Below are 3,248 nucleotides of genomic sequence, written 5' to 3' on the forward strand. Positions count from 1 at the left end.
CGTTTAATGGTTCGTGAATCGTTGGAACTTGGTCGAGGTTGAATGAATGTATGAACATAGTTTAAAATTCTTGAAATTTAACTTAACAAATATTGCTTATCGTGTCGGAAACATATAAAGATTAAAGTTTAAATTTGGTTGGAAATTTCCGGGTTGTCACAAAACTATTTTTCTTCTTTCCAAGGTTGTTATCAACAGCTCGTTTGACAAATAATCTCATTGTCAAAACAATCGTATCTCTTGAGCAGCTGATATTAGTTGAAGTATACTCGGTACGTAAATATTGCACAGGGCCAGGACCAAGTATTGAGAATTCTGAAGGTATTTCCACCCCAGGTAATATGATAGTTGTGGTTGGTGTATACTTATCATCAACTATAACAATATTTTTAGGTCCATTAAGCTTGATACTGTAACCATTCTTCTTTATCTCCAAAATTGCAGGTTCCCAGGTGTTGTGATACCCATCCCGAAAATAAACCTTGAAACTCACATGGCCCACACTTGACATATTCTCAATTTCTCGAATCATATCAGGATGACAAGTGATTTTCTTGTAGTCGTTTGCAAAACATGTTACAAGTTTACCCTTTCATTGTCTGTCACCATGTGGTTGAACTTCTATAGCAAGATAATTATGTACATCATCTGCTCTAACTGTGTAATTAGGTTTGTGTGCATCTTTTATATAGATGACTGACCTATCTTGCAAATGACGGACCCACTTGAACCAACAATAAGTGGTTCCGTTTGTTGAGTAACCACTTGCTTGAATTTCATTACCCGGAAAAGCTTCACCCAAAATCTGCAAACCCTCGATTGTAGGAAGGAGCTCAATACCATCTTCACAATCATAGTCACCACTGCCATTTTCATCTTGTGAATCATCAACTTCAACAATTAGACTTTCATCTTCTGAATCATCAACTTCAACATGTGAAGAAGACTCTTCAGCAATTAGATTGACAGATTTCTGAACATTCCGAGGTCTAATTTCATTGACAGGTGTTGTCAACACAGCCTTGCTTATGAAGAAATTTCTTAGCCTGTCAATGAAATTTACTTCATCACCAACAGAACTAGTGGTATTTCTTTCTTGCAATAGAATGGAATCGAGCTTAACTACAATTTCTGCCATTGTAGGGCATTGTTTTGGTTGATTATGAAAGCACTGAGCTGCTATGTTTGCAAACTCCTTCAAGGATTTTTTTGAGATTTGACCGATCAATCTAGGGTCAATTATCTGATTGAGTTTTCCGTCTTTAATTTGGTCTTGAACCCATACTGCTAAACTCCATTGCTCTTGGTCAATGCTTGGATCAACTGCTTGCCTACCAGCCAAGACCTCAAATAATACAACCCCAAACGCATAAACGTCTGATTTTCTCGTCAGTTTTCCACTGAAAAAGTATGATGGATCCATATATCCAAACGTCCCTTTGACTACGGTGCTCACAAAAGTTTGTGTTTGGTTTATTGGTCCAAATCTGGCCAGTCCAAAGTCTGAAATTTTAGCATCAAATTTTGCATCCAACAAAATATTGGAGGTCTTCACATCGCGATGTATGATGCCGTGTTGAGTTGATGGACCAGTGTGAAGGTAATCCAACCCACGAGCCGCACCTATACATATTTTTAATCTTTGTAACCATGAAAGATCTGTACCTTTTTTATGAAGGTGATCTTGAAGGTTCCCGTTGGGCATAAACTCATAGGCTAGAACCATCTCGTTTCCTTCACCGCAATAACCGATAAGTGACATAAGATTAGCATGTCGCAGCTTAGAAAGGACCTCGATTTCAGCCTCAAATTCACGGACTCCTTGGTCAGATGTAATTTGCAACCGTTTTAATGCAACTTCGTTTACTAAACCAATTCTTTGGGTACATTTATACACGTTACCGAAACCTCCTCTTAATAGTTCACAGTATTCAACTATGAACACCAGACTCTCAATTGAATAATAAATATGAATTATATGAACAAATAATTGAGAGAACACGAATTGAAAATATATGAAAGACAAAGTATTTCGTGCAAAAGTTGCATTACAATGATAAACCGTAGCCCTATTTATACAGAGTTAAACCAAATCTTGAAGATTTGGTTTCCTAAACTACTTGACTAAAACTTAGGAAAAGATAAACTTAAAACTAACAAATATTCTAAACAATGCAAAGTTTATCTTCTAGAGATAACACAGAATCAAAACAGGATTTTCTTAATATTTAAACAAATCTCCAGAATTTTTCATAGCTTAATCATCAAGTAATCAAAACGTTGACTTTATCAGAATCTGCAACTTCAGACTCTAGGACTCCAGACTCTAACTCCTGCAAAACACTTTGACTCATCAGATCATTTTTCCAACAATCTCCCCCTATCTGATGATGTCAAAACCACCTGTTCACCTATTCCTTCAGTTTTGCATACTCCCTTTCAATCAATTTGCACTTGCTCTTCATAGACCTGATATTCTTCAACATAGAAAGCTTACTATACAAGTGCTTCACCAATTTAACTCTGAAGGGGTGAGTCTGCTCTGTCACACATCTAGTCAACAAGCCAAGCAACAATTCAATACCTGCTCCTTCAAATTGATCAGTTCTCATCATCATTCTTAGGTTACCAGTTGTCTTGAACATTAAAGCATCCAAATACTCAACATAACTATCATCAACAAACTCTAGATGCTCTGGAACAGAATACCTTTCTATATGACCTTTAACTCTCCTCTCCTTCATCTCTAACTCAAACATACCAGAAAATACTTCATAATCTTTCAAACTTATAAAACCTTCTTCAAAAACTAGATGCACCAAATTGCAAACTTTCTTCAAAACTTCTTTCACAATAGTTTGATCATCTTCACACTTTTGAATACATACAGCTAAACCTTTCCATTCACAGAACCCTAAGCGAACAATGTGATTCAATTTCACTCTTAACCTACTATCAGGTAGATGTGTCATAGTCAATAACAAAGTTACACCTTCAAGTTCTGATTTAACAATCTCAACCTTGACCACATCACCCTCATACCTTCTGAACCTGAACCTTTTGTTCATCAGAGCCCTTAACTTATCTTGCACAGCTGCTGCAACAACAATAGCATTCTCTTGATCATTACCAACACCACTTCTTTGAACACCATCTGCACCTGCACCTGTTTGAATATCACTAGCAAAAACCACCTGTGCATTCACCTGAGTATCCTCTTGAGTGTCAACACCTCTAACAGCAATAAC

At 36.7% G+C, this 3,248-nt stretch overlaps 1 protein-coding gene across 1 annotated transcript; it reads right to left on the reverse strand.

Annotated features, from left to right (window-relative positions):
- Nucleotides 1-592: 592 nt before the first annotated feature.
- On the reverse strand, nt 593-2,354 carry LOC139901784 (probable serine/threonine-protein kinase PBL28). The gene is made up of 2 exons (XM_071884461.1): nt 2,286-2,354; nt 593-1,951 (listed from the first exon to the last, which is right to left on the reverse strand). The coding sequence occupies exons 1-2, from the start codon at nt 2,352-2,354 to the stop codon at nt 593-595; spliced, it is 1,428 nt and encodes a 475-aa protein (XP_071740562.1).
- Nucleotides 2,355-3,248: the final 894 nt, after the last annotated feature.

Source organism: Rutidosis leptorrhynchoides, chromosome 3 (assembly GCF_046630445.1).
Source record: "Rutidosis leptorrhynchoides isolate AG116_Rl617_1_P2 chromosome 3, CSIRO_AGI_Rlap_v1, whole genome shotgun sequence".
Lineage (NCBI taxonomy): Eukaryota > Viridiplantae > Streptophyta > Magnoliopsida > Asterales > Asteraceae > Rutidosis > Rutidosis leptorrhynchoides.

Coding starts and splice junctions, on each gene's coding strand:
- LOC139901784 (XM_071884461.1), bottom strand. CDS start 2,354: ATGAGTCAAAGTGTTTTGCAGGAGTTAGAGTCTGGAGTCCTAGAGTCT. Junction 1,952..2,285: donor AAGTTGCAGATTCTGATAAA/GTCAACGTTTTG, acceptor TATTCAATTGAG/AGTCTGGTGTTCATAGTTGA.